Source organism: Leptodactylus fuscus, chromosome 5 (genome assembly GCF_031893055.1).
Source record: "Leptodactylus fuscus isolate aLepFus1 chromosome 5, aLepFus1.hap2, whole genome shotgun sequence".
NCBI lineage: Eukaryota > Metazoa > Chordata > Amphibia > Anura > Leptodactylidae > Leptodactylus > Leptodactylus fuscus.
The window spans coordinates 203209555-203231048 of NC_134269.1; the positions used below are offsets into that span (position 1 = coordinate 203209555).

The following is a 21494-nucleotide window of genomic DNA, read 5'->3' on the forward strand; positions in this document are numbered from 1 at the left end:
CTCTCTCCAGCGCCGCCTCCTCTTCTACAGCAGCATCATCTTCAGCCTCTTCTTCCGGCGGTGGCTTGTAACTTCTAAGGCCTCGGGCAGAGCAGACTGTGCATGCCCACAGGCCACAAGAAAATGGCCACTTACAATACTGTGGGAAGCGGCCATTTTCTCGTGGCCTTTGGGCATGTGCAGTCTGCTCTGCCCAAGGACTGAGGCCTTAGAAGTTACAAGCCACCGCTGGAAGAAGAGGCAGAAGATGACGCTGCTGAAGAAGAGGAGGGGGCGCTGGAGAGAGTTCTCTCGCAGCATTGGGGACGCCCCCAGTGCTGCGAGAGAGCTAATTTACATACTGAGAAAAAACGAGATTGTAGACTAACGGTGGCGCGGAGAAGATGACGAAACGTAGGAGAAGAATAGCCTTTCTTAAGGCTATTCCGACGTGGTACCTACAAAAAAATTGTGTCTGACTGTTGGATCCCTTTAAGGATCCTCAAATAAAAAACAGGAGTGAAGGGTCAAGACAATGTGATTGTATGGGGTTCTGAAATTCCTGATGGCAACCTTGTTCTTTGAAGCCTACTCTGGTAGTGACGCTCTGCTCCTCCCTGTCTTTGCTTACTTGGCATCTGGTTTGACAGATGAAGGGGGGTTTCTCTCCGGCCCCATGTCTCACTGTGATGGAATTACAGGGTGCCTTGGCAGCAGGTTAAGGCCTATCAGTACGGATACTTATTAGATTCATCCAGAGTCAGGATCTAACAGGAACCTGCTATACTTACTTGTATTACAGTATATTGTACAACTGCCCTTGTGGAATTAAACATTTTTTAAAAAGTGTAAAAATAGTTTAAAAAACTTAAATAAAAAATTCAAGTTTTAGCCATAGTTGTTATCATAGGCCTTGTTCATATCTGCGATCAGGGATTCCCTTCCCCTCTCCACGTGAAAAATGCAGAGAGAAAAGGGCAACACGGTGGCTCAGTGGTTAGCCTTGCAGCGCTGGAGTCCTGGGTTCGAATCCCACCAGGATCAACATCTGCAAGGAGTTTGTATGTTCTCCCTGTGTTTGCGTGGATTTCTTCCCTTTCTACAAAGACATACTGACAGGGAAAAAAACCTACATTGTGATCCCTATATGGGGCTCACCATCTACATAACAACAGCAAAAATCGAAAGAGAAAAGCGCTGCAGGCAGCACCTTCCTCTCTGCATTTTTTTGCACGGAAACCACACGGACCTCATTATAGTCTATGGGGTCCGCGGGTTTCCTAAGGTAACAGCTTTTTTATGCGGATTAGGAGATTCGAATGCAGATGTGAACCGGGCCTTACTCAGTATGGAAATTGTCTTCAATGTTTGGGTGTGGGCGCACATGTCCAGCTGTCCTGGGGTGCCATGTTTGACCGTCTGGTGGAGAAGGCGCAACGGATGATGTTTTCCATTCCCCAATTTCACATTGACTTTAATGGGGAAATAACATACCAGGATAGCATATTCTGTATTATGTGATGGGTCTGCCACTATTTTGCCCCATCACCCCAAGAATGGCTCTCGTGCGGACTATATATATATATATATATATATATATACACTCACCGGCCACTTTATTAGGTACACCTGTCCAACTGCTCGTTAACACTTAATTTCTAATCAGCCAATCACATGGCGGCAACTCAGTGCATTTAGGCATGTAGACATGGTCAAGACAATCTCCTGCAGTTCAAACCGAGCATCAGTATGGGGAAGAAAGGTGATTTGAGTGCCTTTGAACGTGGCATGGTTGTTGGTGCCAGAAGGGCTGGTCTGAGTATTTCAGAAACTGCTGTTCTACTGGGATTTTCACGCACAACCATCTCTAGGGTTTACAGAGAATGGTCCGAAAAAGAAAAAACATCCAGTGAGCGGCAGTTCTGTGGGCGGAAATGCGTTGTTGATGCCAGAGGTCAGAGGAGAATGGCCAGACTGGTTCGAGCTGATAGAAAGGCAACAGTGACTCAAATAGCCACCCGTTACAACCAAGGTAGCCAGAAGAGCATCTCTGAACGCACAGTATGTCGAACTTTGAGGCAGATGGGCTACAGCAGCAGAAGACCACACCGGGTGCCACTCCTTTCAGCTAAGAACAGGAAACTGAGGCTACAATTTGCACAATTTCATCGAAATTGGACAATTGAAGATTGGAAAAACGTTACCTGGTCTGATGAGTCTCAATTTCTGCTGCGACATTCGGATGGTAGGGTCAGAATTTGGCGTCAACAACATGAAAGCATGGATCCATCCTGCCTTGTATCAACGGTTCAGGCTGGTGGTGGTGGTGTCATGGTGTGGGGAATATTTTCTCGGCACTCTTTGGGCCCCTTGGTACCAATTGAGCATCGTTGCAACGCCAAAGCCTACCTGAGTATTGTTGCTGACCATGTGCATCCCTTTATGACCACAATGTACCCAACATCTGATGGCTACTTTCAGCAGGATAATGCAATGCCATGTCATAAAGCTGGAATCATCTCACACTGGTTTCTTGAACATGACAATGAGTTCACTGTACTCCAATGGCCTCCACAGTCACCAGATCTCAATCCAATAGAGCATCTTTGGGATGTGGTGGAACGGGAGATTCACATCATGGATGTGCAGCCGACAAATCTGCGGCAACTGTGTGATGCCATCATGTCAATATGGACCAAAATCTCTGAGGAATGCTTCCAGCACCTTGTTGTATCTATGCCACGAAGAATTGAGGCAGTTCTGAAGGCAAAAGGGGGTCCAACCCATTACTAGCATGGTGTACCTAATAAAGTGGCCGGTGAGTGTATATATATATATATATATATATATATATATATATATATATATATACACACACACACACACTATAAGAAAAGTGTCATTGGAATTATTGGGACCATTTTGCCATGGGATAGTGCGCGTCTTCCCATTACAATCCCGTATATGAGCAGATACCTAATGATACAACACTTTTACACCATCCTGCAACTTTGTAGCAAATACACATTGTAAAATATTTGCAAAAACCTCTATACTGAGGAGACTAAAGACCAGCCATGGATGCAGTAGACAGAGCACACATGTCACTATACCTGACTTCTAGAGAGGGGTCCATGATTTTCCTCGGGATTTCCTCCACCACAAAGTAGTTTACATCAGTTGCTAAGAAACCCAAACAGTAACCCCTATTGGCTAAGGGTACAAACATTATTCAGTATTCGCTCATGCGCAGTGCGCTGACTCCCTTAAGAATCATGGCTGACGGCGCTTCGACGAAGACGGGCGTATTGCGCCTGCGTATTCCCTAACGCGAGCACCCGCCTTTCTCCCCACGCCTGCGCAGTGTGTTTTATTTCCGGTCGCCATTCCGAAGTAGATAATGGCTTGTTGTGTTCTCCGCTTGTTCAGCATCTTTCCTGGTCAGGGTGTAATACTGGGGAGAAGGAGCAGAGAAGGCTGCTAGTACGGCGGGGCTGTGCAGGTGAGGTGCTGGGGTAACAGGGCTGGTGTGGTGGGGGGTGGGAGACCCCATTGCTTTAGGGATGTCCAGCTGGTGGGTGTCCCGGGTGTGTTGGCTAGTGGTGGCCAGGGCTGGTCCTCTGTAGTCCTGGCCAGTCATCAGTATCATCTGTCCCATCCCCCCACCATTATACACCCTCATCACTAGGGCCGCATTCACACACTGCAGTTTTAGTGGCTTTGTATGGTTTTGGTTAGACTGTATATGTATATGTATTCTGCGTGCTGTATATATGTATTCCCTTATATTCCACAGATATATATATATATTATAACAACCAAATACGTATAGATGTAAAAAATGTCCAAAAAAACCCCTTGAAATAATTAATTTTTTAGGTTTATTCTTCTACCTCATAGGGGGGCAGTATACTGGCCTATATCTATCTATATATATAGGCAGGGGGCCAAATACACCCCATCACTACGCCCCTATATATATATATATATATGTGTGTGTGTGTGTATATATATTTATATTTATTTTTTTTGCCCAATTCCGGGACTTTACCCGATCTAATATACTGTAACCCCCACCAGAAAGCCGGTGTCCATTATACCGTAAATCTACGTCCGTCCCTGTTCGGTTTCAGATCATTTCTGACGTATAGGGGACTCCGGTCTATAAGTATATAGTGTCGCCCCTTATTGAAGCCAAATCTATCGCTCTTCTAATCAGTTTGTATTTTCTTATTGCAGATTTTTATTACTCTCCGTACATTATTTTGGCGCCACCGTCTCATTTAGTTTTATTTCCCGCATAGTCATGTCCCCGGGTGGTCCTATCTATGGGACAGTTTTGTTGTAGAGCTGCTCTGTGCATTGGGTGGGGGGAGCAGATAAACTGTGGGGTCTCCTGTTATCAGTCATGGGTGTTATCTATAGAGGTTTCGTGTTCTATTGTGGTCTGCTGTGTTGTCTTTGTGTTGGTCACTGCTGAAATGAAAACCCTACAGAATGAGCAAGTGCAGGGCTTAGTGGACAGGGACAATGGCAGGATGTAGTGTGTGTGTGTGTATATATATATATATATATATATAATTTTTTTTATTTTTATTTTTTTAAATATAGTGACATGAAAAATGTAAACAGAATCATCAAAAATTCTTAAACCGATTCCCATAAGAAATTGGTTTAAGAAATAGGTAATTTTGTGTGTCTATATATTGGGTGAAATGGACATTTTCTTTTTTGGTTTAAGGGCCTTTCATCACCTGGAGCGCCTGCGGTTTATATCGCGCTAGTGCACTGAATTCAGTCGGCTTTCCCGATCTGTGCCCCGGGTGAAGAGCTACGGTACCGGGACCAATAGCTCTTTACCAGGGGCACAGATCGTGAAAGCCGACAGTGCGCTGAATTCAGCGCACCATTGGCTTTCTAGCGGTATATAACACCACCTGTACCCCACACAGTGAAGAGTCCTCTGTAAGAACAGATCGTTTTCTGAAGACATTCCTTTTATGTTTTCATGACTCAGGCCGCACCGCCTTTTCCAGATTCTTATTTATTTATTTTTTCTTCGGTGCCATGTCTCAAGGCGTTGCGTCAATTATTGCAGATTGGACGTGGATCAGGGCATAAGGCTGAGCTGCTGTATGCCGCACACCATGCACAGACTTTGGTGTAATGTCGATGAGATGGGTTTTGATGAGCCACATAGCCATTTGGTTTGTCGATGCCTCAGAGAGTAAGAACAGTCTGATGTTCACATGGGGCCACCGTCTACTAGTTTACAGTGGCCAGTTTGCATGAATTTGCAGGTAAAACTGAGGTTTCGGTATCAAAATGGTGCAACGAGATGCCCCAGCCATGTGCAATAGCTGGACCGTGTTGGTTTTATTAATGGAGCTTTGTAATGACGGCATAGTATTCATGTGTCCTGTTTCTCCTGCTCTCCAGGGACCCTGCATGGACCACCATCCAGCTCTCTTCAGGGATTCCTCGTTCCTTGCACTATGCTCCAGGGTGACTTCTTTCCTTCTACATAATCCTCATTGTGCAGCAGCCTGGTAAGCACTGAGTCGCTCTTCTCTTGTCACACATGAGCCGCATGTACATCACACGGGTCATTTCACTTTGCTGACTCTTCACCTTAATAGACGGCTCGCTTGTCATTGTGCATAGATGTGCTTCTAGATCATGTCTGACTTTCTGAATAGTAAATGGCTCCTTATTTTTACCAGGTAACGAGCGTATTCTGGGATTCCATAGAAAAAGGCAGCACCGTAATCTGTAATGGCATCAAGACAGCCCGATGTACCTGGTAACAGACGACTCCTGTGCTTGCTTCTCCTCCATGACATTGCCATGAGCAGGCTACACAGAGGTGTTATTATAGGCCGCACTCCGGCCTGTAATAACCTGATGGACACTGAGCTAAGAGCCACTTAGGATTGTCAGTGTAGGCAGAGCTATATACATCAGCGGCAGCGTGCTACAGTATATAGGGCTGGGGAATTAATCCGATAACCAAAACATAACCTTTGTCCGATTTAAAGGGATCCTATCATTGGATATCCTTTTTTATGACTAATACATAGGAATAGCCTTAAGAAAGGCTATTCTTCTCCTACCTTTAGATGTCTTCTCCGCGCCGCCGTTCGGTAGAAATCTGAGTTATCTTCAGTATGCAAATGAGTTCTCTCACAGCACTGGGGGCGGGCCCAACGCTGCCAGAGATCTCTCCAGCGACGCTTCTATCTTCTAGAACGGCCTCTCCTTGTATCTTCTTCCGTCCTGGGTTTCAATCTTCTAGGCCTCAGGCAGAGCTGACTTCACATGCCCAGGCCACAAGAAAATGGCCGCTTACACAGTACGTTGGTGTAAGGAGCCATTTTCTTGTGGCCCAGGCATGCGCAATCGGTTCTGCCCGAGGCCTAGAAGATTGAAACCCAGGACTCATTAGCATACCAAAGAAAACCAGGATTTCTACTGAACGGCGGCGCGGAGAAGACATCTAAAGGTAGGAGAAGAATAGTCTTTCTTAAGGATATTCCTACGTGTTAGTCATACAAGGGGTATCCAATGATAGGATCCATTTAAGCCACTCTCTCATGTTGCCATTGGCTATCATAGATATTACTAAGTGTACGCGATCTAGTTGGAATAATGTGATTCTCATATCTGTATATCTGATTGGATATCTTACATTTAGTGACAGTATGAGACAGAAGGGAGAGTAGATGGTGGCAATGCTCCTCCTGTCCGTGTGGTCCGTCACTCCATCTCTTGTATATGAAGAGCAAACACTGCACCTGCATTACCATATATCACTGTATAATGTATGGGAGATAATATGCAAATCCGTTTTCCAGGATGTAATTAGGAAAACAATGCCTCTGCCTGCTGCCCTCTAGGGGTAGCCCTCTTACACCTCATGCATGACTAGTGGTATTATCCCCATAACCTGTATAATGTATTGTATACGTGTGCATAGCAGGCATGAGCATGGTGTGTGATGCCTTATCTGCAAGTCAGAGGTAGTAGGTGTTTTATACTACCGTATATATCTGTGGATACTTAACCCTTAAGTACAGTCATGGTGTCTATCATAATGATATATGTATGAAGGACACCAGAGTAGGACTTAAGGGTTAATACACAGACCTTCTATACAATGCTGCCCTCATAATATCCTACTGCACTTTTATATATTGTACTGGATTATATATTATATGTATATATTATAATGGATTATCTTTACCCTACACCGCCCCATGCATTATATTTGTGGGGGAACTCCTATCCCTGACTCTCGCACATGACAGACTCCAGTACTCAATGGACTTGCAGCCTGAGGGCCCCTTCATACGGCGTAAGCACGCCGCTCATTTAGACATGTATACACGTGTCCGAGCGCGGCGCTTCAATGGGTGCCGATATACGCGAGCCTCCTATTCAATGGGCTCTGTTTTGAAGCGCCGCTCTCAGATGTGTATACGTGTCTAAATGAGCAGCGCGCTTACGCCATGTGAAGGGGCCCTGAGTCTATCATGAGCAGAACACAGACTAGCATTGTCCTGTATGCCGTCGCTGACTCTATAATCCCATCAGTTTTCTGGTGCGTTTAAGAAAGGTTGGAGAAAAGCAGAACTGCCATAAACCTGTGGTTATTTATTTTTTTTTGCCAACAGCTTTCTATAAGTGATCGCATACATTCTTCAGTGAGTTCTACTTGTTTTATGTTTTTGGTAAAAATTGAATATCCGTACTTTTTTTACTTTTTAATATATCACTAGAGATGAGCGAGAACTATTTGAAGCGGCCATTTTGAATAGCACGCAGCCATAGGAATGAATGGATGCAGCCGGCATGCAGGGGGTTAAGCGGCAGGACGCCAACCCCGTCTAAGTGCCACCCAGCTCCATTCATTGCTATCGGTGCATGCTATTAGAAACTGCCGCTTCGAATAGTACTCGCTCATCTCTATGTATAACCTATTAAGCTGTCAGTGTCTCATGTGCATTAATCTGCACCCTAACCGCTCACCAATCCCAGGGATCTCAGCACCCCAGTGTTGAATGGAGTAGCTGGTCAGATGGAGTGTGCAAGTCTATTCCTCTGAATTTGGCAATTTTCAGTAGCTCTCTCTGGTGCCCCCATTTGAATGAATGGAGTAGTGCACACACTCTATGACCAATTACTCCATTCAAAATTGGGGTGCAAAACACGCCAGATCTTGATCTGTAGGTCCACTGATCAGCATGTTACTCTCTATCCTGTGGATATTGGGTAACTATCCCATCATCTTTAGTGTTAGGGCGGGTTCACATCCTTGCCCCGTTCACCGCTTTTTGGTTTCCATCTTCTGTCCGAGAAACTGGACAAGAGACTGAAACTGGCAGTCACTTTTCAAACCCATTGACTTGAATGGGTTTGCAAAGTGAGCGCCAGTGAGCATTTTGTGGTCTCCGCGGCGAAACCGGTTTCTTTTTAACCGGACATGCAGGACATTGTGTCCGGTTTAAAAAAAAAAAAAAAAAAAACGTTTTCGCCGCGGAGACCACAAAACGCTCACCGGCGGACACTGACTGCTGGGTTTCTGTTGGCAGAAGACAAACCCAAAAGCAGAGACCAGGCGCAGATGTGAACCCGCCCTAAATAGACAGCAAGTCTGCTAAATGACCACCATTGCCAATCCCTTTAGATGAAGGTTATTTTATCGCTATTTTTACCACCATTGGAGGACGAGGATGGGATTTTTTGTGTCTGTCTAGTGGATTTTTGTGCGTTTTGGAAAACCAGTGTCCTAAAATCTCTCCAAGTGTATTTTCCAGTTGTGATGTCTTTGCAGATTCTGTTGGTCCGAATCACAAACTTTTCCATCTTTTTGTTTCTCTTTTTAAGAAAACGTGCTTGTGGTCTGATACGATTTAGCTGCAAATTTACAGAATCTGTTTCATTGTGCATTTGGTCAATGCATTGATGGCATGGTGATGTATAGAGCGTGCTGATAAGGATGTTTTTGGTTAAATGTATGTAGTAAGTAGTTGTTTGTCTGCAGCCATTGAGCACAGCTCGAGTGGGCTTCTTGGGAAAATGTCTCTGCCAATTGGGATGCACCGTCGTGCTTTCAGCTATGACGATGCCCTGGAGGATACAGCACCGATGACGCCACCTCCATCGGATATGTGCAGTAATACCCTATGGAGAAATCCTGTAATCCCAGAACGCAAATATCAGAAGCTGTCGAAGGTACCTGTATACTTTTATAGTCCATTTCTGCAACATGGGCTTGTAGAGTATTAAAGAGGACCTTTTAGGTCCCTAGGCATATGCGGTTTTATAAACCGCTAGAAAGCTAACAGTACGCTGAATTCAGTGCACTCTTGTCTTTTCTGTTTTGTTCCTCGGGCTGGAGATATCGGTGCCGTTACCGATATCTCCCCACTGTCAGAAAGGCGTTCCTGACAGTCTAGCTGGGCTGTGAGGAACGTTCCCCTGACAGTACTCGTCCATAGCCCTGTACTGTCAGAGGGGGTGTAACTTAGTGACCCTAAGCTGTGAAGAACGACCCCCAGTACTAGTCTATGCATGAGTACTCTTCATAGTCCAGCTAGACTGTCAGGAACGCCCTACTGACAGTGGGTAGACCTCAGTAACAGCACCGATATCTCCAGCCCTGGGGAACATAATGGGAAAACCAATTCAGCACCCTGTTGGCTTTCTATTAGGTATATAAAACCACATGTGCCTGAGGACATGAAAGGCCCTCTTTATTGCACCACTGTCCTAAAACATAGGCATTTTAGTAAAAGAGCTCCCCGGCCTGGCATTCTGCTGAAAGACTCCTCACTCACCAGTATCCTTTTCAGCGTTGTGCCAAAGAAGAGATTTCAGTTTGTCCCCAGCTTCTATTTACATAGAAGTCTCCGAACCATAAAGGCTGACCTATAATCTGACAGTATACATAATGCTGATCCCCGATGCCACATATTGTTGAAAAATTATTTCTTTAATCTAAATAATCTATCCCAGCCTGATGAAGGGTCTTCTCTGGGAACCTGTAAATCTCATTTATCTGGTTGGCCAATAGAAGGGTCAAAATTTAATAATAAAACTATAAGATTGCGAATAAACCTCCCCTAATTATTTTATCTAACACAGTACTGAATAAATCCCTGGATCAGCATCCCGGCCTAGAAATCTAGTAGCCATATCTATAAGAGCAACTGAACATGGCACCAGGTTGCACTTCTGGCACTTTGCACGTTCTCACGATTGGTGGCGGTCACAGAGATCAGACACTTCTTGTTATAGGACAGTCACCTTTTAAAGGGATTCTATTATTAAAAAACACATTTTAAACTAAAATCACCTAGGAACAGCCTTTATAAAAGCTATTCATCTCTTACCTTTATCTTGAAGGTCTGCGCTGCCGTTTTGACTTTTTCTTCGTTGTGCTCAGAAAACGCACCTTATGCTCTGAGCACAGCATCGTCATCCATTCCAGCACCGACCTTCTTCTGCTCCGTCAGCCATTCTCCTCTTCATTCTTCTTCTTCCAGGAGACCACCGCAGGAGACTGCGCGTCTATTGGCTATTTTGTGGTGGTCTCATGTAAGAAGAGGAGGAGAATGGCTGTTGGCGGCGCTGGAATGGATGACCATGCTGTGCTCAGAGCACAAGCTGAACGCCCCCTGTGTTTTCTGAGCACAATGAAGAAAAAGTCAAAAATGGTGGAGCGTACCCTGGAGATAAAAGTAGATTAAAGTGTGGTTTTTTTTAATGATGGAGTCCCTTTTAATAAACACTTGTCGGGTGAGGTCTTATTCACACGACAGTGAGGAACGGCTATGTGACAGACTATTTAAAAAAAAAAAAAAAGTCTTATGTCCATACTAAATGGGGGCGCAGTCGTGTAAATAAGGCTGACTTTTGGAATAGAAGGGGGGGGAATAAACTGATGACGTGGTAAATAATCTCTGCTTTCTCCTCTTTCCTTCCACCATAATCCCCCCCCCCCCCTCCCCCGTTCTGTGACCCTATACATTGTCCTCCCTTTTTGAGCAGGTTGAGGATGGGGATAATGGCATGCCCCCGCCTGCTCTGCCCAATACCACTTCTGTTGAGAAGGCCCCTGTGGTGAAAGCCAAAGCAACCTCTGTCATCATGAACTCCCTATTAACAAGTAAGCTGCTCTCCTCTATGGTGATTATATATTATATCTTACAGTATAATTGAGGTCTATGTACCTGCGCGAGGAGACATACAGCTTGTGTGTGCTTGTCAGTAAGGAAAAGTGCCTGTGTCTTAAATTATTACTCCTCTCTTTACTTCTTATGTGGCTTTAGTCTGTACTCCATATACAAGCAGTCTGTATATAGTGAGGTCTATGGAGAGGGGAGTGGAAGAGGAGACAGAGATAAGGCTGGATAGTAATTCCAGAATCAGAACAGTCTCTAATATACTGCTGATGTCTCTCTGCTCTTTTCTTTCCCCTTCTCTCCATAGACTTCTATAGCTCAGGTTTGATCAGTGAGAGAGAGGGGCGGGTAAGTGAAGAAGCAGACACTTTTCTTATGTGAAATATATTACAAAATTTATCTTGACCTGAAAAAAAGGTTAGTGATGCTTTATAGGGGTATCTGTGGCCATGAATGGTACTGCTATTCTCTCCGTTCAGTCAGCTGATCGGTGGGGTGCCCAGGTCAGTCCCCGAAAACTCCTTTGATACAGAACTAAAGAAACTTGGGTATCTTACTTTGTGGTGTTCACCGACTGCTGCAAATGAAGGAAACTTAAGATATACCAGACCATGGCTGTCAGCAGTTTACAAGGATATTAGGGTTGGAGACGGGCTCTGACAAAATGGAGTCGGCATCTGCGCTTTGGCATTAAATAGGAAGAGGGATCCAGCAATTGGGGTGATACAGCAGAGGATCGTACAAGTAGTAGGTGACAGAACAAGATGTATTGTGCTCTAGATCAGGATTCCCATGCAGATGTGAACAAGGCCCTATTAAGCACCTGGACTCCCTGAATGTGTATTCATGCAGAGTCTTGGGTGAGAGGGGTGGGTGTGTAGACGGGTCTGGTATTTATTTGGGACGAATTGATTCCTTTGTAGTGTGTATTGTGTTGTGGCACAATGCTAAGTTAGATCTTTTTGGTATATAGATGTTGAATCATCTTCCTTATATGTAACGTGTGAGCTTGTAGCCAATGGTAAATGTCATATATAGGTCAGGCCCGGATCACATCTGTGTTTGGGTCGTTCTGGTCCTCTCTCTGCATGAAAGACGCATGCAGCACTTTTCTCTCCGCATTTTTCACAAGGAAACCACACGGACCCCATTATAGTCCAAGGGTCCATGGGTTTCCTAAGGTAACCGCTTTTTTATGTGGATTAGGTTTCTGTTCATGGAGGTCCCCAAACGGAAACCCGAAATGTAAATGTCAACCAGGCTGTAGTATAAAAGAATGTATTTAAAGGGATCCTAACACGTAGGAATAGCCTTAAAGGGATTCTACCACTAAAACACTTTTTTTTTTCTAGTTACCACGTCGGAATAGCCTTTAAAAAGGCTATTCGTCTCTTACCTGTGGAAGTGATCTCCGCTGCGCCGTTCGTTCAAAATACCGGTTTGTACCGGTATGCTAATGAGTTCTCTCGCAGCAATGGGGGCGTCCCCATTGCAGCTCGAAAACTCACCGCAGCGCCGCCTCTCCGGTCTTCGGTGTCCTCCCCTTGCCTCTTCAGCGTCTGTCGGACGCCTGCGCAGTATGCTCTCTGTTCGGCGAAGATTGCCGAACGTACTGCGCATGCGCGAAAGTGCGATGCCCGCACTATGGCTGGGACTGCTATTTCGCGCATGCGCAGTACGTTCGGCAATCTTCGTCGAGCAGAGCGTACTGCGCAGGCATCCGACAGTACGCTGAAGAAGTAAGAGGAGGACACCGGAGAGGCGGCGCTGCGGTGAGTTTTCGAGCTGCAATGGGGACGCCCCCATCGCTGCGAGAGAACTCATTAGCATACCGATACAAACCGGTATTTTGAACGAACGGCGCGGCGGAGAGCACTTCCACAGGTAAGAGACGAATAGCCTTTTTAAAGGCTATTCCGACGTGGTAACTAGAAAAAAGTGTTTTAGTGGTAGAATCCCTTTAAAGTCTATTCCTCTCCTACCTTTAGAGGTCTTCTCCGCGCCGCCGTTCGATAGAAATCGGGGTTTTCTTTGGTATTCACATGAGTTCTCTCGCAGCACTGGGGGCGTCCCCAATGCTGTGAGAGAACTCTCTCCAGCACCGCCTCCATCTTCTTCAGGAACGCCCTCTCCCTGCGTCTTCCTCCGTTCTGGGTTTCAATCTTCTAGGCCTCGGGCCAAGCAGACTGCGCATGGCCGGGCCACAAGAAAATGGCTGCGTACACCAGGTTATTGTGGAAGCATCCATTTTCTTGTGGCCCGGCCATGCGCAGTCTGCTTGGCCCGAGGCCTAGAAGATTGAAACCCAGAACGGAGGGAGAGGGCGTTCCTAAAGAAGACGGAGGTGTCGCTGGAGATTTCTCTCACAGCATTGGGGACACCTCCAGTGCTGCGAGAGAACTCATTTGAATACCAAAGAAAACCTGGATTTCTACCGAACGGCAGCGCGGAGAAGACTCCTAAAGGTTGAAGAAGAATAGACTTTATTAAGGCTACTTCTACGTGTTAGTCAAAAAAAAAAAAAAAAAAAAAGGTATCCATTGATAGGGCCCCTTTTAAAAACCTGCGGTCGTGATTTTTATTTTATTTTTTGGCTACTAGGCTTTTATCCTTACTATAATTCTGTGTATTCTTACGAATAAAGATTTGTTGAAGTTTTTGTCTGCTATATGGGGATATTATTTGGGTATTAGTGAATTGGGGTGCACTGTCCTTGGCTTTCCGTGCAGGGTGCTGCTCATGTATGTGTTCTTTAGGTAACGCCGTAATGGTCAGACTTGTTATTGGTGGTTTGGGCTATTGGCAGCACCAGACCTGGTGACGGGTTCCCCTTTATTACCCTGTTGGTATAAGGCTGCAGAGATGAGATGAGCCGGCTCGGTCCGCACTGTACGGTTGGACGTCAGCCGGGTCTTCTTTGCCATCTGTTCCTTGTTTACTCTGACAAGACGGCCAGCTCAGCTTTTATTTTTAGTGTAAGAACAGCGGCTGGCCGGGAGTTTTATTTGCACTGAATATCAAGTAGACAAAGTGATCTCACCTTACCTGCAGCCATTCTGTATACAGGACTGTATAACCGGCTCGCCAAAGAGAAGGTGCTCTTTATTCTTGTCATTTGCAGCAGTTCGGTAACTGAACCATCACGAGTGTCATCTCCATTACACCTAAATCTAACACTCTCTCCACTGAGTGTGCAAATGTCTGATTTAGTAGGGGGGGAGGGGGGGCACAATTCTGAGGTAACTTTTCACAGCACAAAGGGGTTGTAATATATATTTCCAGGAGGAATAACAGAGGAATTAATCACATAACTGGGTGTTAACCATCTTCTTAATCCAGTCACTACTGACAATGGTAACATTTAGATGCCCCTAGTAGAGTTGATTCGAATAGTATTCTAAATTCTAGTTTCAAATACCTCGCTCCCATAGGAATGAATGGAAGCGGCCGAACAGCAAGGGGTTAAGCGCCGGCCGCTCCCATTCATTCCTATGGAGCGAGGTGTTCGAAACTAGAGTTTAGAATACTATTTGCTCATCTCTAACCTCAGACACGTTCTCGAATTATTACTTATGAGAATATTGCATGCATTATTGGTAGTCGGACCCTCTGACGGTGGAGGCTATAGGATATAGAGCAGACTAAAGAAGGTCTCTGCTCCTAAGTGCCTCCCAAACTACTAATGGCTCTCATAGGACTACAGTCAGACCTGGGTGACCACAAACCATTGACATCCTAAGTGTCTGCTCGAGACTTTCAGACCCGGTACTACAGCAGTGACCGAGGCTGAGGGTATGGAGATTTGAGGAGAGGGGCTGCTTATTGCTAATGTGTATACAAAGATGAATTTCTTTACTTCTATCCAGTGGTGTCACAATCCAGGTTTGGCTTGTAATCCTATCGAAGCCCCCCCTGCTGTCAGGAGATTTCTACTGCCCTATCTCAGGATATAATGGAGAAGCCGAGCTCTGCGAGATACAGGGGCATAAAGCAGAGCAAATACTGACAGGTCATCTAGGTGTGATCCTAATAATCCCTCACACTGGTGGACAGCGGTCCCTACATCCGTGTGTCAGTCAGTGTGTGGGCGGAGTGATCTGGACTCCTGGCTCTCCTAGGAGTCCTGTTATAATAATCTGCTTTTCCTCCTACATAAACCTACATTCATTGGTGGGGGCCACACTGTGGCTCAGTGGTTAGCACTGCAGCCTTGCAGCGCTGGAGTCCTGGTGTTCAAATCCCGTCAAGGGCAAAAAACCATCTGCAAGGAGTTTGTATGTTCTCCCTGTGTTTGCATGGATTTCCATCCCATATTCCAAAGACATACTGATAGGGAAAAATGTACATTGTGAGCTCTACGTGGGGCTCATAATCTACATTTAAAAAAAATAAAATAAATAATAAATAAACCTACACTCATTGACATTTCTTTGTGGCAGATCTCTTCATGCTGAGTCTTTGCAGCAATGTCTCAAGCAGATCTGTTAAAGGACTAGGTGACCCCAAGGACTCTCGTACCTCCAAAACACCCACTTGGCAGAAGGAAACTTGGCAGACATTAGTTTGCCATGGTGTCACGAACGAGAACTGGAAATGTCTTTAGTGCTGAGTCCAGGTTCTCTTGTGGTTTCATGTATAGAGGCCTCTTGTTCACAGTGCCCCGAATAACTGCGAGTGTAATGAGGAGCCGTCCCTTATGACACTGTCCCCTCTAGGGACAGCTCATTGACGTGCAAGATGTTATGCAGCAGCTATGTGTTGCATCTCATTGCAGGACATCTACGGTATATAATTTTTTTTATTATTATTATTATTATTAAGCAGGATAATGCTCACCCCCCCCCCCACACACACACACAATTGGTTTCCCGGGAATGTTTCTGCTCCCCTCCCACTTCTATTACCTATTCTCAGATAGGGCAGCAGAAATCTCCTGACAAGTACGCTCAGATTTTGTGACTAAACCAAATGAAGTGTCAGACGGAGCAACACGGTGGCTCAGTGGTTAGCACTGCAGCCTTGCGGCGCTGGAGTCCTGGGTTTGAATCCGGCCAAGGACAACATCTGCAAGGAGTTTGTATGTTCTCCCCGTGTTTGCGTGGATTTCCTCCCATATTCCAAAGACATACTGATGGGGAAATAAATGTATATTGTGATCCCTATATGAGTCCTCCGAGGTGGTAACTATCATGTAGCACTGTTCTTCATTGTCTATGATGCCTGTGCCTTGTGTTGCTGTGATGGCGGCATATACTACTGCTACAGTCAGTCTCCGGCTTTGGCACCTGCTTGAAAGCTGTGTGTGCAAATGTCTCCCATTTCAGAGCATACACAGGAGAGCATTCAGCGTTTCGAGCAGCAAGCCGGTCTCAGGGATGCTGGCTATACTCCACACAAGGGCCTTACTGCTGAAGAGACCAAATATCATCGCGTGGCGGAGGCCCTGCATGTAAGACTCGTATCGTGCTCTCTACCCTGTACTACTCCAATTCTGTGCCCCTGCACCCTGCCTGCTGTACCTATTGATGGCAATCGTGACTGTGCTTGTGCTTTGCTTTATTTTTTTTTCTTCCATAGCATGTGTCTTGTGCTGTACCTGCATGTATGTGTATGGGTGACGGACCTTGTTAGACAGGAGATAGGAAAGTTTTTGTGAAACACGCTGACTGCCGTTTTAATAGATTACATTTTTTGACCGGGGTCTAGGTCAGTAATACAATAGGTGCTGCCTTGTCAGGGGATACAAGGCCGGATGTAATAACAGGACAGAGCGTATCTCCTCTATGAGGTCCATAGGGCAGGGGTGACACCGTGTTACCGAATGCAGACAGAGATTTTACTGAAGACACAAAACCTTGGCAGGTGTAAAGTTCCCTGTACTTTAGGTAATATTACGTAAGAACTGTTCTTGGAAGGGACGGCTTGTACGTTTAGGCCGGTACATTATGTAAAACTACTTGGCTGCAGTCCCATAAGGAAGCGGCGACTATTGCTCACCGCAATCCATTGCTCCTTTGCCACACTGTACACGTTTATAGGGGGGGTTGTATTTTACTTGAGAAAAATGTTGTCACATACTGTGGGTTTGAGATGCCCGTACTTAATAATCCTGGTAGGTGGGAAGTCCCATAGCTCCTCTCTTACATATGACTGGTATATATGGACATATAACTCTCCTGATATGTACACGGGTGTAGGCAGGGACGCTGGCTAGCCTGGTCATGGCTGTCACATTATGGCTGCTTTTCTGCGACAAGTAACGCTCCACCAAGTCCCAGCTTTGCCTCTTTGCCCTACATATAAAGAGAACCCAAGTGTAGAGAATAGGACAATGACTGAGCTATACTGTGGTGACCTTGGGTGTTATTCACACACTTTTTTTTTTTCTCCCCCATAACAGAAGCTTAAGATGCAAACCGGAGAATCTAATGAAGAGAAACAAAGTTCGTCTGCTCAGTCCACTCCATGCAGCACTCCGAGCTCCTCTCCTAAGCAGATGAGAAGGTAACGGACATGGGGAATATTGGGGGTTAATATGATACTTTCACACGGGGCAAGAAGGGGCGGATTCTGGTGCCGAATCCACCTCAGAATCCGCCCCCTCACAATAGAGGTCTATGTAGACCGATAGCTTTCCTTTTTTCCGTGAGCGCTATGTTCCGGCTCACGGAAAAAAGAAGCGAGCTGTCCTTTCTTCAGGCGGGTTCCGCGGCTGAGTCAGCCCCGGCGTCCGCCTCGCGACAGCACCCTCCGGACTAGGCCCATTCATTTGAGCCTACTCCGGAGGGGAAAGCCATGACAGGCACATTTTGGTCCAATTCCGATGCGGCTTCCCCAATAAGTATAACAGCCCACTCCCAATGATAACGTAGAGATTATGGGTAACAGGTTTTCATCGGACTATGTCTAATTGATGCTGAGAGAGCAGTTTCCTCTGCCTATGTGGCTGCTGTGAAGTACGCTTATCTGTCACATGACACTGCATACAGATATTCCAATTGTGATGACACCCCCCCCCCCCCCCCCATGTATTTTCCAGTTACGTACATTGCTTTGTTCTCACTTCCTCAGATGACCCCTACTCAGTGTGGCCTTTAAGATGGTTATCTAAACCCTTTTGGCTTTAGGAATGTTGTGTTTATATTGATGGTCCATTTGTTTCACTGGTCTTAAGTGTATACCATGGGAGATTGCCCTTTATGGCCAGCCAGTTTATTACCCCTTGACAACAGATGAGGGCGAGAAGGCTAATGACCCTCAGCTGAACCCCAGACACACATCCTTCCCAAACTGGGAAAATCTCCTTCTTTCTCAAGATCCAGGAGATTGGGGGGGGGGGGGGGGCTACCTGGAAGTGAGGTGTGGCTGGACACTAGACTTATATTGAGAGGAAGATTCTGGGTCACTCAGTAAGGAGGCAGCTAGGGGTTAGCTGGGGTGCCCCTTCTATACAAGAAGACTCTACACTGGTTTTGATCCATCCTGGGAGACATGGGGTGCCAATCGACTTAAGCAAGCATTCTGAGGCTTAGGAGTGAGGCCCCAGCGAAGCAGACCACAACATCAATTGGTACTACTCTTTTAATCCCATTTTATTTTCTGCACTGTATTTTGCTTTTACCTGTATTTGCTTGACCATCCATTGATGTATATTATATGTTAGTGGCTAGTATCAACCCACTCAGGTTAATAAATATATAAAATTCATAAAGCTCATCATATTATCCTATGAACTCAGGCACTCACAGGTAGGCCAAGCGGCTTAGCCTTACTTTGCCAAGTTCATACGGGGCGCGGATTTTGGCACAGAGAGTGACGCAGGAGCCGCGTCACTCTCAGGTCAAAACCCAACTGTCGTGACTCCCACCCCTCTGTGCCCGTGTGAACGGGCCCTAAGATCTCTCACGCCAATCCTGTGGGGGGTTTTTTTTTCCTTCTTTCAAACCAGTGACGCTAGGTTCACACCTGCGTTCAGGGTCTCCGTCTTCTGCATGCCAGAAGATGGAAACCACAGACCGGGTCCGGCCGTGAGCGTTTTATGCTCTCTGCCACGAAACCGGTTTTTTTTTTAATCCGGACACAGAGTACTGCATGTCCGACTCTGTGTCCGGATTATAAAACCCGGTTTCGCGCCGGACAGCTTTCTCACCCATTCAAATGAATGGGTGAGAAAGAATACTGCAGGTTTCCGTATCCTGCCTCTGTTTTATGCAGGAAACGGAAACCTGAAGTACGGAGAGCAGAACACAGATGTGAACGAGCCCTGAGACCTCTGGAAATAGGCAGAACTTCAGCACTTGAGAACTTTCTGCCCCCATTAGGGGTCACAATCAAAATTCCCTATTAGTTTGTCTTTGAAAGGAAAAATGCAAGCCTAAGGAGAATCTAGAAACTCCATGCAGATGTTAACCAGACTTTGTCTTCCTCCTTAGATCATGGTTCAGTCAAGGCTCCACCACATCCCTCCCTGCTGGTGAATTTCAGAGCTCCGAGATGGATAAATGGAGCGTGTTCGGTCCTCGTACTGTGCAAAAATCTACCACAGACCCAGGTAATGCCAATATGGCCGAATCCTCCTCCTGCCTGAAATGGCTTGCTCGTTTCCTCACTAACCCTTATATACCTTGTATTACAGGCGGCTTTACTGTCCAGTCCTACAAAGGTGCCCAGAAGCCCACCCCCATGGAGCTGATGCGAGCTCAGGCCAATAGGATAGCCGATGACCCCGTTACCTTTAAACCACCTAAGATGGACATGCCGCAGTTCTCCTCAGAGAATAAGAAGGTTAGCAAAGGCCACAACCTGAAGCCCAGGGACATGAACATCCTCACCCCCACCGGCTTCTAACACGCACTTCAGGAGAATTCTAGTTACACTGCAGGCATGATATGGATCCCTTACGCCAAGGAGATCCCCGGTAAACCACTCTCTGTTCTTAAGTTGTAGGCTTCATTTTCTTATTTGTATAAGACAATTCATTGTACCGGAAGGTAAGTCTGTATAGAAACTTCTACCACTATGCACTCATGGACTTCTCTACAGATCTAGCACCTATGTCTTCACATGATTGGATTTGGTTTTTGTGTCATATCTTGAAGACTGCACAAGCTAGCGGAGTGTAACTTGCTCTGTCCGCCATAATATCGCTAATGAAAGCCTGGCTGTTAGCTACGTAACAAAGGACATGAGACGCAGCCAGCTCTGCTATATCTTCAGCTTTCTAGGATGGCACGTGCAGACGTCACAGCATTTATGCATTCCACTTCAGAGACATTGCACACGGAAAGCCTGTTGGGTTTTAATTTATTTGTATGCATTTTGTGTGTGCGCGCTTCTGTAACCCGTGCCCCATTTATGTTGTAAAATAAATTTGAAAGAAGGATTCGGTTGGATTTGCTGTTTTTTGGCGACCCCCGGTGAGATGTGTCAGGTGGAGGGACACTTCTGTTTCTATTACATGTGACAAGGGATAAAGCTTGTTCTCCGGGTGTTAGGAATGGAAACATGGATAACATTTGATTTATATCTATGGTAGTCGTGAGCAATGGAAACTCATTTTGGCCAGGGGTCTCTGTGGCATTTTGTATAATGACTGGGAGTCTAGTAAAGTACAGAAAAATACACATTATGGACATGCTGCGATTTCTAAACCAGCACGGTTATGGAAATTACAGCATGTTAACTATAACCATACCTACTTAGCTCTTAGCAAACTGGGGGGGGGGTTGAGTCAGGGGCGTAGCTGTTCACTACCTCCCAAACTTTGGAGAACTACAGGGGATAGTCTAAGTCATATTCTATGCCAACTTTTATTAAAGGGGTCCTATCATTGGATACCCCCCCCTTCCTCGATAACTCTTAGGAATGGCCTTAAAAGCTATTCTTCTCCACACCTCCATTTGGTAGAAGTCCCAGTTTTCTTCGGTGTGCAAATAAGTTCTCTCGCAACGCTGGGGGGCGTTGCCAATGCGGCAAGAGACATCTCCAGCGCCACCTCCATCTTCTTCTGGAACGCCCTCTCCCTTTTCATCTTCTGTCCTGGGTTTCAGTTTTCTAGGCTGACTGCACATGCCCAGGCCACAAGAAAATGGCTGCTTACACCAGCTTATTGTGTAAGTGGCCATTTTCTTGTAGCCCAGCCATGCGCAGTCGGCTCTGCCCAAGGCCTAGAAAATTGAAACCCAGGACAGAAGATGACACAGGGAGAGGCCGTTCCAGAAGAAGATAGAGGCGGCGCTGGAGAGTTCTCACAGCACTGGCAATGCCCCCAGAACTGCGAGAACTCATTTGCATACCAAAGAAAACCCGGATTTCTACCGAACGGCGGTG

General features: G+C 45.9%; 2 protein-coding genes across 3 annotated transcripts in view; one reads left to right on the top strand and one right to left on the bottom strand.

Annotated features, from left to right (window-relative positions):
• The window catches only part of CFAP43 (cilia and flagella associated protein 43), a 36559-nt gene extending 33387 nt beyond the window's left edge, over positions 1–3172 (bottom strand). The window contains exon 1 of the mRNA XM_075275003.1: positions 3093–3172. Within this exon, the coding sequence (XP_075131104.1) occupies positions 3093–3115 (23 nt within the window). The 5' untranslated portion in view covers positions 3116–3172. The remainder of the gene's footprint in view (positions 1–3092) is intronic.
• A 163-nt stretch (positions 3173–3335) lies between these two features.
• On the top strand, positions 3336–20541 carry KIAA1191 (KIAA1191 ortholog). 2 transcript variants are annotated; one of them, XM_075275000.1, is made up of 9 exons: positions 3336–3481; positions 5419–5528; positions 5703–5782; positions 9023–9213; positions 11032–11149; positions 16490–16614; positions 17566–17669; positions 19598–19716; positions 19801–20541. In XM_075275000.1, the coding sequence occupies exons 3-9, from the start codon at positions 5755–5757 to the stop codon at positions 20010–20012; spliced, it is 897 nt and encodes a 298-aa protein (XP_075131101.1). In that variant the 5' UTR covers positions 3336–3481; positions 5419–5528; positions 5703–5754; the 3' UTR covers positions 20013–20541. The 2 variants fall into 2 exon arrangements, with proteins under 2 accessions (XP_075131101.1, XP_075131100.1); XM_075274999.1 differs by having other exon boundaries at positions 19598–20541.
• Positions 20542–21494: the final 953 nt, after the last annotated feature.